The sequence below is a fragment of the Pundamilia nyererei genome, unplaced genomic scaffold, assembly GCF_000239375.1.
Source record: "Pundamilia nyererei isolate P.nyererei 1_Seehausen unplaced genomic scaffold, PunNye1.0 scaffold00135, whole genome shotgun sequence".
NCBI classification, from domain to species: Eukaryota; Metazoa; Chordata; class Actinopteri; order Cichliformes; family Cichlidae; genus Pundamilia; species Pundamilia nyererei.
This window is the reverse complement of record NW_005187536.1, coordinates 712,304-723,158: the sequence shown is the minus strand read 5'-3', so window position 1 is coordinate 723,158 and position 10,855 is coordinate 712,304. Positions and strand designations below refer to the sequence as shown.

The 10,855-nt window shown below is 43.9% G+C and overlaps 1 protein-coding gene across 1 annotated transcript in view; it reads right to left on the bottom strand.

Moving 5' to 3' along the window:
* Positions 1-1,800: 1,800 nt before the first annotated feature.
* fn1a (fibronectin 1a) overlaps positions 1,801-10,855 on the bottom strand; it is a 25,387-nt gene continuing 16,332 nt past the window's right edge. Inside the window, exons 26-49 of the mRNA XM_005743733.1 lie at positions 10,346-10,460; positions 10,193-10,269; positions 10,011-10,100; positions 9,642-9,908; positions 9,431-9,547; positions 9,136-9,300; positions 8,897-9,052; positions 8,698-8,811; positions 8,331-8,600; positions 7,962-8,173; positions 7,492-7,579; positions 7,209-7,394; positions 7,044-7,133; positions 6,761-6,952; positions 6,584-6,673; positions 5,855-5,963; positions 5,516-5,732; positions 5,136-5,306; positions 4,906-5,044; positions 4,583-4,744; positions 3,758-3,883; positions 3,492-3,598; positions 3,259-3,378; positions 1,801-3,129 (exon numbers count right to left, since the gene is read on the bottom strand). Of these exons, the coding sequence (XP_005743790.1) occupies positions 3,061-3,129; positions 3,259-3,378; positions 3,492-3,598; positions 3,758-3,883; positions 4,583-4,744; positions 4,906-5,044; positions 5,136-5,306; positions 5,516-5,732; positions 5,855-5,963; positions 6,584-6,673; positions 6,761-6,952; positions 7,044-7,133; positions 7,209-7,394; positions 7,492-7,579; positions 7,962-8,173; positions 8,331-8,600; positions 8,698-8,811; positions 8,897-9,052; positions 9,136-9,300; positions 9,431-9,547; positions 9,642-9,908; positions 10,011-10,100; positions 10,193-10,269; positions 10,346-10,460 (3,449 nt within the window). The 3' untranslated portion in view covers positions 1,801-3,060. The remainder of the gene's footprint in view (positions 3,130-3,258; positions 3,379-3,491; positions 3,599-3,757; positions 3,884-4,582; positions 4,745-4,905; positions 5,045-5,135; positions 5,307-5,515; positions 5,733-5,854; positions 5,964-6,583; positions 6,674-6,760; positions 6,953-7,043; positions 7,134-7,208; positions 7,395-7,491; positions 7,580-7,961; positions 8,174-8,330; positions 8,601-8,697; positions 8,812-8,896; positions 9,053-9,135; positions 9,301-9,430; positions 9,548-9,641; positions 9,909-10,010; positions 10,101-10,192; positions 10,270-10,345; positions 10,461-10,855) is intronic.

The following is a 10,855-nucleotide window of genomic DNA, read 5'->3' as shown; positions in this document are numbered from 1 at the left end:
CTCCAGCACATCCAGAAGAAGACGTATGGATGAGAAAAGTACGCCCTAACCGGAAGTAAACACCCGCGTCAGCGTAATAGCCCTTCAAAATAAAAGCACCGACCTCCGCCATGCTCATAAGCCATGTATTCAAAAAATAACGTCAAATCGATTTGGTTGGTGAAAACAAATTGTATGTTTTATTATCTTTTAACTTTAAGAGTTTCGGTCATAAAAGGGCTTCCTGCAAGCCCATGATTCCAGGGGCGGATCGAGAAAGGTGGCATGGGGTGGCATGGGGTGGCGTGGGGTGGGTGGTGCCACCCTAAAATGATCTCTTGCCACCCCACGTGCCACCCTAGTTTTGCATATGACAGTTTTATTTATTAAAATAAGATAGAATTAACACTTTGAGCGTAGTTACAGTTAACAGTGAACATAAATTCTTAAACTGAATATATTGCTCTGTGTTACCCCCTTTTGTTTTCAGTAGCAAGCGATGCCTATGATAGTAAGAATACACCAGTTTTTAAATTTTAATGACAGACCACTAAATCCTGAGTTGTGTTAATACATATATATAAACACACACACACACACACACATATATATAGCACCAAAACAGTAAAGAAAGAAAAAAAGCCACCTCTTGTATGTGCAAATGTACTATGTCGACCTTTAAAAAAGTCGTTTTGTTTTGTGTGTCAGTGAGGGCACTTACGAATGTCACAAAGGCAGATTGCAATGTAAACACTGTCTCTAGGTGGAAAAGAGAAGTGATACACCTGCTGTTATCGGGCCTAGAGGGTTTTGGTCTGTGGTGTTCTTCTCTGTCTTGTGGCGGACAAACATTTTTTTTTACTGGCACAAATAATTTGTGTTATTCTTATTGCGACACCTAATTGTTCTCTCATTTTAGTTATTGTAACATTTTTAAATGGCTGTACAATTTTAAAAAAAACCCGCCACTACTAGGATTTTATGTTTTTTGTGTGATTTCAGATCAGTTGCATTAATACAGTATGTCAATGAAAAAACAACTAAATTCAGACCCGTGAGGTTGAGCTATAAAGAATGATACCAAGCAAGGCAGGGGAAACAATAAAATAAAACAATTTAAAGGTGAAATACAAATGTAAAATCAAAAATGGCCAGTTATATTTTGGACCTCGGAGGGTTAACTCAGCAAATCATGAAAAATTAGGTTTAAGTTTTTGTTCATGACAGTGCAGATTTCTGACATGGTGTATAAATTTAAGCATGTAACAGTTTGATTTTTTTCTAACAAAAAAGTATGAAACGCAAGTGAGACTCTTTGTAAATGAACCGCCCCATAGCTTTGTGGATTTTATACTTCTTAGGCTACATATTATATATTTATTATACAGGCTGTACAGTACATAAGATCAAAATCTGCATGATTTATGTAACTAAAGCGTTTAATTATGTGAGCTGCAGAAAATAATAATAAACTATATTTATATGAAAAACGCATTTACTTACTGCATTTGAATTATTGTAACAATATGTAACCACCTCCATATGTGTCTGAAAAAAAAAGGCTTTGATTTTGTCACACCATTTGATTTCCTTGCCACCCTCATGCCATCCTAAGAAAATTTCTCTAGATCCGCCCCGCATGATTCTCTGATTTAGGCTTTTTAAACAAAGTCTTTACCAAGGTTTTAATAGGTAACTGACTAAAACTACAGCGTTTGCTGACCAAACTAAGTAAGTAAAATTTCACTGAAGTAAAAGTGACTTCAGGCACTGTATAAAACAAGAGATAACTAGGAATGAATTCAGTCTCACTAACAGGCATGTGTTTTTATCGGTTTATTAAAAAGATTCAGTCCACAGTAGTTCAGAGTCTGGCACCAACAACATAAAAAACAAATGAATCAAAAATAAAGTGTACACCCTAAAATAGCACTGAACAAAATGCCTGAATAACAAGGGATAAATAAAAGAACTGAATTAAAAAATAAAAAAACACTCAAATGTAATCCACGGGGAAATGATGGTGAATTCTCCAACTTATTTTTGAAACAACAGTTACATTTCTAGGTGAGCCAGTTCTGGGTTTACTTTTTAATTTTTTATAGGTTCTATAATTTGTACTCATATTGCTGATGACGACCGTCTGCATGGTGAATTAAAGATTAATAGCAGACACATCAAAAGTAACAGAAAGGCTGTTTCCAATCTTTCTGTCATTTAAAAAGATCAGCTGATCTTCAAACTAGCAGACCACAGATATACACAGGATACTTACAGGAGTGCTTTCCTCGTAACAAAGGGAATTACACTTCACTACAAAGAATGTAGATTCACGCTAATAAAAACTGTCATAGCAGTTTTATTTTAATCGGATTGTGACGGTCATTTCTGTATATGTCACTAAAACTGACCCACAGGAGCTAAAAGTTATTTTGGGGTACAATAGCAATACTGCATGGCTTTGAAACTGCCTTTGCAAAACAGCTCTCCCTCTTTCTATTGATATGGAAGGACCCACAAAATGCATTCCACCATTATCTAAATGCATTTGAAAAAAAAAACGGATATGGCAACAAAAGGTGGCTGCAGACATTTAGAGATTTGCATAAATGCATTCTGTGTTTGAAAGAGGAATGTTCTGAAAACAAAAGCACCAATACAACAGTCAAAACACACATAACAATACTGCTTGTGTGTGTGTGTGTGTGTGTGTGTGTGTGTGTGTGTGTGTGTGTGTGTGTGAGCTTTGGTGAGAAAGAGCGATTTAGGGAATGAACGTTCAAGGGGGTGAAGCAGCAGGATTTGTGCTCTGACAGATTTGTCTAAAATTACTCTGATGGAAGAAATCCCTGGTTCTGTTGAAGAAAAGAGGCTCAAAACCCACAAAGAAAGCTGCTACAGGTCTTTGAAAGGCGAAAAGTGTTGTTAAGGCACTACAATTTGGTGGGAAATAATTAAGGCACAAATCTGATGGAATATTTCCTTTTCACAAAAGCGAGCGGGGGCTTCCATCTTGAAGCGATGCTGACGCTGTTAGGGATCTCGTCATTTTGTCCTCCTTTACTCGTACTCCTTTCGTCTCTACTCTTGTGGGCTGATAGCGTCTGCAAGCAGCTCCGGCCTCAAACATTCAATCGGACACTGGATGTTCTGGGGAACAGAGAAGGGCACGTCACAGGGAGAAGGGAGAGGAAACATGCATGTTGTATGGGCTACAGCTACATTTTTATCTGATGTAAATCTTCATTGGAACGATTACTATTAGAAAAAGACACTGACCAGTTTGCGAAGAGCATTTTCTCTGTAACGATCAAAGACGTCTGGGCGAACAGGCTGGAGGAGGTCAGCCTCCAGCTCAGGCTGCCCTCCTGGCCTCCTGCAGTTCTCACATCGCCAGCCCTGAAGAGAAGAGAGAGAGATGTTGCTCACACACACACACAGCCAGCCTGGCCTTGAGTGCACACAAACACCTTTAAAGAGCTTTAAAGCAACACTACAGGTGGCGTTCTCACCTGTAGTCCTCCATAGCAAGTACAGGTGCAGATGGCTCCCTGGTACTCCTTCTGCCACTGCCTCCCGACCTGGTACATTTTCCCATCGTCATAGCAAGTCGACTCATCTGGAGAAGGATAGAAATGAAAGAAGCATGAGAGTAAACTCAACACGTTAAAAAAATCCTGACATAGACCTCGTCACTTTATTCACACCAAACGTGTTCTCGTATCATTAACCTAACACGACACCCGGCTCTGGTGTGTGTCCGGCAGTCAGCACTCACGAGGTTCACATTTGAATTCTCCTTTGCCGTTGCCCAGACAGGTGCAGCTCATCATGTGACCATCCTCACCGCGGCGATCCCACCTTTCTCCAATAGGGTAGTTATTGCCGCCATCATGGCACCACTCTGAAGAAGGGAGAGGCAGCAAAGAGAGGGACAGACACAGAAAAAGAAAGGGACGAGGAAATGATGCAGAGAGGGAGTGAATGCACAGATGTGCAAAAGATGAAGAAAGCAGTTCATCAGTCGAGCCCATTCACAGATACATATTTATGCAGCGTGTGCAGACACATAATAAATATACAGAAAAATGAAATGCTCTCAGCTTCTCGTATCGTCGTGTTAGCTTTGCAGTTATGCACAATACAAATAACTGAGTGCGAGGCTCAGTCGGGCAGATCAGTTTGATGTGAGGTTTTCACAGTTTGCAGAGAAGGATCAGAGGGATCCACATGGGCAGGCTACAGCTGACTCACACACAGTAAAGTCATTTTCTTTATGATTAACTGGTTTGTTTAAATACATTTAAACCTGAGGCAAAAAATGTTCTATGCAAAGGTCTATTTCTCATTGCCGTGGCTGCCCATGCTGACATTTTATTACTGCATGCTGCTGCACATCCACTGATTCTATGACTCAGGAATTTATAATGTGCATAAAGGCAAATGGCATCATTTTATGTGTTTAACTGAATTTCCATTTGCTTGTTTTATGCCTCCCTATTATAAATTCCTCGTGTTTAAATCACATAGAATTATTACTGGACTTTAATTCCATGGTAGGGTTTTGCAAAGCATGCTGGGATGGGGTTAATAAGCCACTCACTGGATGAATCACACCTAAAATGCCCACTGCCCAGCCCCAGGCAGCGGCACCACAGCTTGAAGCCCGTCTCTGACATGCGCTCCCACTCTGAGCCCACTTCATGGTAGGTGTGTGTGAACGTGTCGTAGCACACGTCCCGTTTGGGGGTGATGGGGATGCCACCTTTGAAGACAAAAAAACCAATTTTTTTTATTGCTCATTAAGAAACTCATCGGGTTATTGATTTAATATTTTCCCATTTTTCACTTCAGACTCTTTGAATCTTTTCTACTTTTCAATTTTCTGTGATCAAAGGATAAAATTGCGAGTGTAAACTGCTGTACCAGCATCGCCAGCGATTACGACTTCCTCCAAAACCTTCTCTTTAGCCCCGCCCTTCATGGCCTCCACAATGACATTATAGGAAGCTCCAGACGTCAGTCCAATCAGAGTGGCGCTGGTGGAGTTGCCAGGGAGACGCATCTGTGTGGAGAAAGATAAAGCAGCTGAATGAGGAACGTCCTCTCATATCAAACGAGCTCGCGTGTGGATGTGTGTGCACACGCGTCTGTACCTGGAAGCCTCCTTCCTCCAGGTCTGTGATAGGATTACAGGACACCTCGTACTCTGTCGTGTGAGGGATGGGTTTCCAGGAGATGGTTGTGATTGTCTGAGCTTCTTGGGGAATCTCTGTTTCACTGTCAGAAAAACCAAACGCGAGACCAGGCAGAGGGCCGTCGCTCACCTACAGGAGCCACATGGAACAAAGTGTGAGCACATGAATATTAATTAGGGTCATGTATTTGTACCTGCTCTGAAATCAAAAACCAGCATGCATAAGACATAAGATTTGTTTTTACTTTGATTTCATCAAATAAAGCTGATGTAACGTGTTGGAGATGCTTTCACTGCTTTACTGAAACAAGATTATAGCTACGTCAGGGCCTCACCCACCTTGACCAAAGGTACTCTGTTTCCATCAGGGCCTGCCACAGGAATATAAATTAAGGGCTCTTTGAGAGTGGGTCTCTGGCCTTCCTTGGGTCCACTGTAGGGGCCGAATCCATTATTGGGGCCCAGACCCTGATACTCTGTATAGATATGCTGACCCTGCTGGCCTGGCTGGTTCTGGCCGCTGGTGCCAGCCAGGTGGACGTGGTTGGAGTTAAAACTGGAGAAACAAAAAGAAAGGGATGATAAAACAGCAAAAACCAAGAGGTGCGAAATCAGAAAACACTGTTAAGGTGGTTAAAGACATGTCCTTCCTTTCCATATGACTGTGGCAATGCTTACATTTTGTCGTCAAAGGACTCGGGAACATCCAGAATGTCAGTGGTGGGGCGATGAGGAACAGGAAGCTGAGGCAGCTCAGGGAACAACAGCTGAGAATCTGGAGCTGGTTCTGATTGGATCAAAGACAAACGTGTGCTGGCTGTTAGATTCTTGGATTCCTGTACTTAGGTTGGATTGGTTTCATTGTATAACGGTTAGAAGAGCTTTGGACGGCTAAACTCAGACCCTCCGGCAAGCATAAATTGCCCAACATATTTACAGCTGCATGGCCAGCAGAGGGCAGCACAGCACAGCTCATGTAGCAGTTACTACTGCTGGTTTTGTCTCTCTGAGAGAAGTTACTCTTAACAACAATCGTGAAAAATAATCAAAGTCAAAGTTCTCATTACATCATCTAACTGCTGCAAGTGGGAAACTTTAAAAAAACAACCTTTAAGGCTTTTATTTAATGGTGTAATCTGTAAGTCTTTGTAGAAGTACTCATAAACTGAGTATATTATTCCACAACACCATGTCCCACCTTCAGCATATCACATTTTAAAAAGGTGATGGGAGATGCAAGAGAAATAACTTTGCAATGTTCAGTTTCTCTTAAGTGATACCAGAAGTCAGAATAAAAGCGTTTAATACATTCGACACACAGTGAAACGTAGAAACATCTGTAGCTGAACTGTAACAAAAGAAGTTACAGTCGATAAACGGCTGCAGGTGGACGACGTCTGCACTTACGGGTTCTGGCTTTCCCCACCAGCGGTGTGCTTCTCAAAGCATTCTGCAGGGCTACGATCTTAATGACATACTCCGTTCCTGGTTTCAGACCTATTGTCAAACAAAAAGTCAAAAAGATTCATCTTTTTTTAAAAATAAATATTTACATGACATGTAGTAACACTCATGGACACTTACCATTGATGGTAACAAAGTCCTGGCCTGCATGGGGTCTAGGAAGGACCTCTCGAGGCACACCACCCGCCTCCTCATAGGTGACGTAGTACCCTGTAATGCCTGGGCTGCGTGACGGCTCCCACATGAAAGAAATGCTGTTCGGATTCAGGGAGGTGAAGCGAATATTTGTGGGTGGGATGACCAGAGGCTGAGCTACAAGACAGGCAGAAAAGTGATTACTCAGGAAATATGGAGAAAGTCTTTCTTAAGTAAATACATAATACTGTGTGATGTGCACAGTTACCTGTGCTCGCTGTGAGTGTGAAAGGTACGCTGCGCCCATGTCCTTTCAGCGTATAGATGTTGATCTTATAACTGGTGCCAGGCTCCAGACCTAGAGTGTGAATACAGACATGTTAGCGAGAGTCTGTATGTGCAGAAACACATGTTAAACTCTGCTGTCTCGTACCTGTAATAGTGTATAAGCGCAAATCAGGGCTGATGGTGTTTTGGATGGGTGTGTAGCCGGAAGAGGGGTGGGTGGGCGTGGCCTCAACCAGGAAACCAGAGATGGGGTCTGGCTTGGCCCGCCATGTCAGCGTGATGGTGGAATCATTAACATCAGCGATACGCACACGACGAGGCGGGCTGATATCTTGAAGCAAAGCAGCACCAGAGAAAAAGTATTAATAAGATGGAATAAAAGCAGCTCCTCGTTTTTATGCGTCAAATTATCCATTTTATAAACTCACTCTCCAGGGTGGTGACCTCTCCCAGGACGGGCCTGCTGGTTAGAGAGTTCTTCAGCGCATAAACGTTGACTTCATAGGTGGTTGCAATCTAACGGGACCCAAAGAGGTACGGTTACATTCTCCACAAGGCTGAGAGTCAAAATAGCGACTGAAGCTGCGAGATTATATGTCTGTGCATGTTTGTGCACAGGTATGGGTGTGCCTGGGAAAGCCTCGTTAAACAGAGTCGTTATCAGCAAGTGTGCAGACCTCCACGTGTGTGTGTGCGTGTGTGTTACTGCACTAAAGCTGGTCGAGCGGGCTAAATGCTTACAATTACATCATGTACAGAATTATTCCCAACTTATCAGTGAGCACATTTTTCTTTCTCGTCTGGTATCGATGCTCAAGAGAGACTGAAAAAGTGTCAGTATCTGTGATGGCTAAGCTATTGAAGTTTAAGGCACTGGAAATTTATTTAATTTACTCACCATGAGCCCAGAAATGTGTGCCTGAGTGGTGTCTGGGGCCAGGTTGATCTCTTTGGTAGGCCCGCTCTTGTTCTTTGGGTTTACCACCACACGGTAGCCTGTGAGGCCCCTGAGCCCTGTTAGCTGATTGTCCTGACCCGGCATGTCCCAGCGCATAATGAAAGAAGTAGGGCTGACCTGGGAGAACTGGAGGTTAGTTGGAGGAGAGATTGCTGGAAGGAGGGAAAAAAGAAAAGAAAAATAAGTGTTATTAGGAAACAGAAGAGGAAAGCTGGGTTTTTCACTTGAACTGCTGTTTCGCATTAATTAGAAAGCTTTGACGCTGGAAAATGTTCTCAAACATGTAGTTATAAATGTTCCCTTCCCTACCTGTAGCTTGTGTCCCAACCACGGCTGTGCTCTCTGTGTCATCGTACAGAGCAATGACCTTCACGGTGTATTCGGTGCCGGGCTGGAGACCGTATATGTCGGCTGACTCGGCGTCTCCTGTGGGAGCAGGAAGCAGCTCTCTCTCTCCCTCCTCAGAACTTGAATAAAACACTCGGTAAGACGTGACGGTTCCCTCGGGACTGTCCCAGGTGATCCGCAGTGAGGTTGAATCAACGTCTGAGAAGGTCAGGTCTTTGGGGCGGTCTACATCTAAAGGGAATGAGAGAGGATAAGAAAGACAAGTATGAGAAGGTGATGTCGTTTAAGTAAACTTTCAGTTAAAAGTTTCCACAAGGCAAATCCTTACTGGTTGAAGCCGTCACCACCTGTGGAGAGCTCTCCCCGTCTTGTACTTGAGCAACCACACTAAAGGTATACTCCGACGTCGGCATCAGGCCTGAAAAAGTAAACTCTGTCTGATCTGGAAACAACAAAAAAGGGAAAATCAACACGGCTCAAAGTTTACAGCTAAACTTCACAACACGCTGTGAATGTGGGAAACGTACCTGGAGCCACCACTTCGGTAAAAGATGGTCCCAGTCCATTTCTAGGAGCCCCAGTCACCCTGTAACCCTTGATGGGGCCTGCGGCGGGGCTCCACCTTACTGTGATGCTGTTGTCATTCACATCTGTCACCTCCATCTCAGAGGGAGAGTCGACACCTGCAAGAGAAGAAAACAGATGTGAAAAGGAAAGTGTAACGCTGTTATGTCTCAGAGAGATTGTGCACTTTGTGTGTCCGTACTTGTCTTATGAGTGACATAGATTGGGACGCTGGATGCGGGGCTGTCTCCTCTGCCGGTCACAGCGTACACAGTGATAGTGTAGTCAGTTCCAGGCTTCAGGTTAGAGATTGTGGCGGTGGACTGAGAGCCAGGAACCGTGAACTCCTTAGGATTACCATGACCACCTGAGACAAAAAGACCTTCCGTTTGCAAGTGTAACGATTTACTAATGACTGGCCAAAAAAAATTGCAAAAAGGAATAATATAGTCAGAAAAATATGCAGTTCTCGGTACAAATTAAATCTGTAAGTCTACCTGACTCTCCATGGGTGATCCTGTAGTAGCGCACAGTAACTGGGGGAGCAGCCCAGCGGACAGTGATGCTTGTCGGGTTCGAGTCTAGCACTTCCAGGTCAGTGGGAGCATCAGAGACTGGACAAAGAAGCCAGAAAGAAAAATGAATACATATCCAACGTGTTGGCGTTAACGTCGTGAGTGGATAAAACATTGAAAGTGGCGTTCATACTTGTTTTCTGTGTCCCGCTGAGCGGCAGGCTCTCCTGTGTCCCGCTCACGGCGAAGATGTTGACCAAGTACTCTGTGTCAGGAGTGAGTCCTGTCAGAGTGAAGTGCTTCCTGGACGGGGGCAGCCTCTCGTCTTTGGACCTCCCACCCGTCACCATCTGGTAACGGATGCGGTAGCCGCTGATCTTACTCTGCGGAGCGAACCAGTGGATGGTGAAGGAGTTGGTCATGATCTCAGAGAACTGCAGGCCGACGGGTGAGTCCAGAGCTGCAGGTCGGGACAAAGAAGGATAAAGATGATTTCACTGGCTCTTATGATGCCAGTGGCTGATTCTAGGCTGATGCACAGTTGCTCCTGACTTAGAATCACCTGTTTTCTGAGAGCCAACCACAGGCGAGCTCTCCCTCTCCTCATAAACACACATCACGCTCACCAGGTACTCGGTGTTGGGCAGCAAATCTGCAGACAGCAACAACAGCACAGATGTGAATGCAGCCCTTTCTTCTGTGACTGTACCTGGCTTTGTGTTAATCATGATTACTACAGCTTACTTCTTAGCACCACACCGTTAGCCGTCCCTCCTACGCTGGTCTCTGTGATCTCATCTTCATCATCGATGGGATGATACCTGAATGATACAGAGACCGACATCAGCTATATTCACAAGCTACTGCATGAGGACATTTTTGTGTTTCTTCACCTACCTGATACGGAAACTGTTAATGTCAGCAGTGTTTGGGACTGGGGGAGAGACCCAGGTGACCTCCATGGTGTCTGGCCCAACCTGCCCAAAGGCTAAATCAGTGGGAGCTGGCACAGCTGCGGGAAAGACAGAGCAGACTGTTGGATTTATGAGATTTCTTATTGGTTGTGAAACGGGATTCGGGAAATGTAATAACTCCACGAAAGGATGCAAGAGAAATGACAAACATAAGGGAACAACTAAAAGAGAAAGTGAAATATTTACACGACCGTCTTTTAAAAGACGAGTCTGTGATGTGTTTGTGTGTCAGTGCAAATCCTCTTCTGAAGTTTTACAACATCTTCAAGCTGGGAGAACAAGCACTGTTTGCACTGGTGGGGGGTGGGAGGGCAAGCCTTAGTATGATAAACCTCTCAACTAATACCAGCTGGTCCCCACACACACACACACACACACACACACACACACACACACACACACACACACACACACACACACACACACACACACA